This window comes from Arachis ipaensis, chromosome B06, assembly GCF_000816755.2.
Source record: "Arachis ipaensis cultivar K30076 chromosome B06, Araip1.1, whole genome shotgun sequence".
NCBI classification, from domain to species: Eukaryota; Viridiplantae; Streptophyta; class Magnoliopsida; order Fabales; family Fabaceae; genus Arachis; species Arachis ipaensis.
This window is the reverse complement of record NC_029790.2, coordinates 86,556,281-86,557,042: the sequence shown is the minus strand read 5'-3', so window position 1 is coordinate 86,557,042 and position 762 is coordinate 86,556,281. Positions and strand designations below refer to the sequence as shown.

The 762-nt window shown below is 36.5% G+C and overlaps 1 protein-coding gene across 1 annotated transcript in view; it reads left to right on the top strand.

Annotated features, from left to right (window-relative positions):
* The window catches only part of LOC107648269 (protein CENTRORADIALIS-like), a gene marked incomplete in the record, with an annotated part of 1,672 nt that extends 1,241 nt beyond the window's left edge, over positions 1–431 (top strand). Inside the window, 1 exon segment of the mRNA XM_016352203.2 lies at positions 1–431. Coding sequence (XP_016207689.1) covers positions 1–198 — 198 coding nt within the window.

Sequence of the window (762 nt, the reverse complement as noted above, 5' to 3'; positions counted from 1 at the left end):
ATGCCAAAGCCTAACATTGGGATCCATAGGTATGTTTTTGTGCTCTTCAAGCAAAAACGAAGGCAGTGTGTTACCACCATTCCTTCTTGCAGGGATCACTTCAACACCCGCACTTTCGCCGCCGACAACGACCTCGGCCTCCCTGTCGCTGCCGTCTACTTCAATGCTCAGAGGGAAACCGCTGCCAGGAGGCGTTAATTAATTAATTAAGAAGTAGCTAGAGATCCCAGTGTGGGTGAATGAAAAATAATTTACTTGTATTGCAGAAAAAAGGGAATCATTTCTTTTTTGACTATCATGTATGTATGTATGTATGTAGAAGGGTTACTTTTTCGTTATCACATATATGCTGTGTGTTTTAATTTCCATGGTATATACGCCATGTCGTTTCATCTAATCATAATAATTACTACTTTAGGATTTGCTTCCCATCTTAGCTTGTTTCTTTTGTCTATTATTTTTCCTTCATTAAAACCAAATCTATGTATGTTCCCGCTTTATACAGTCAATGATGCATTATTCACTTAGCTTGTTTTATCTGTTTGTGATTATATGTATTCAGAACTAAATGTCAACAATGGCGTCTACATACATTATTATTACCTGAAATTATAATCATGTGTTTTCAGATTGACAATTTGACATCCATATATCTTTGGGGTACATACTCATCCCCCTCTCAGAAACGTAATAATGAGTATGCAGTTAGTTTTCTTTTTTAATCCAAGAGATGAACATGCAACCCTAGGGCTTTAAAAAAAT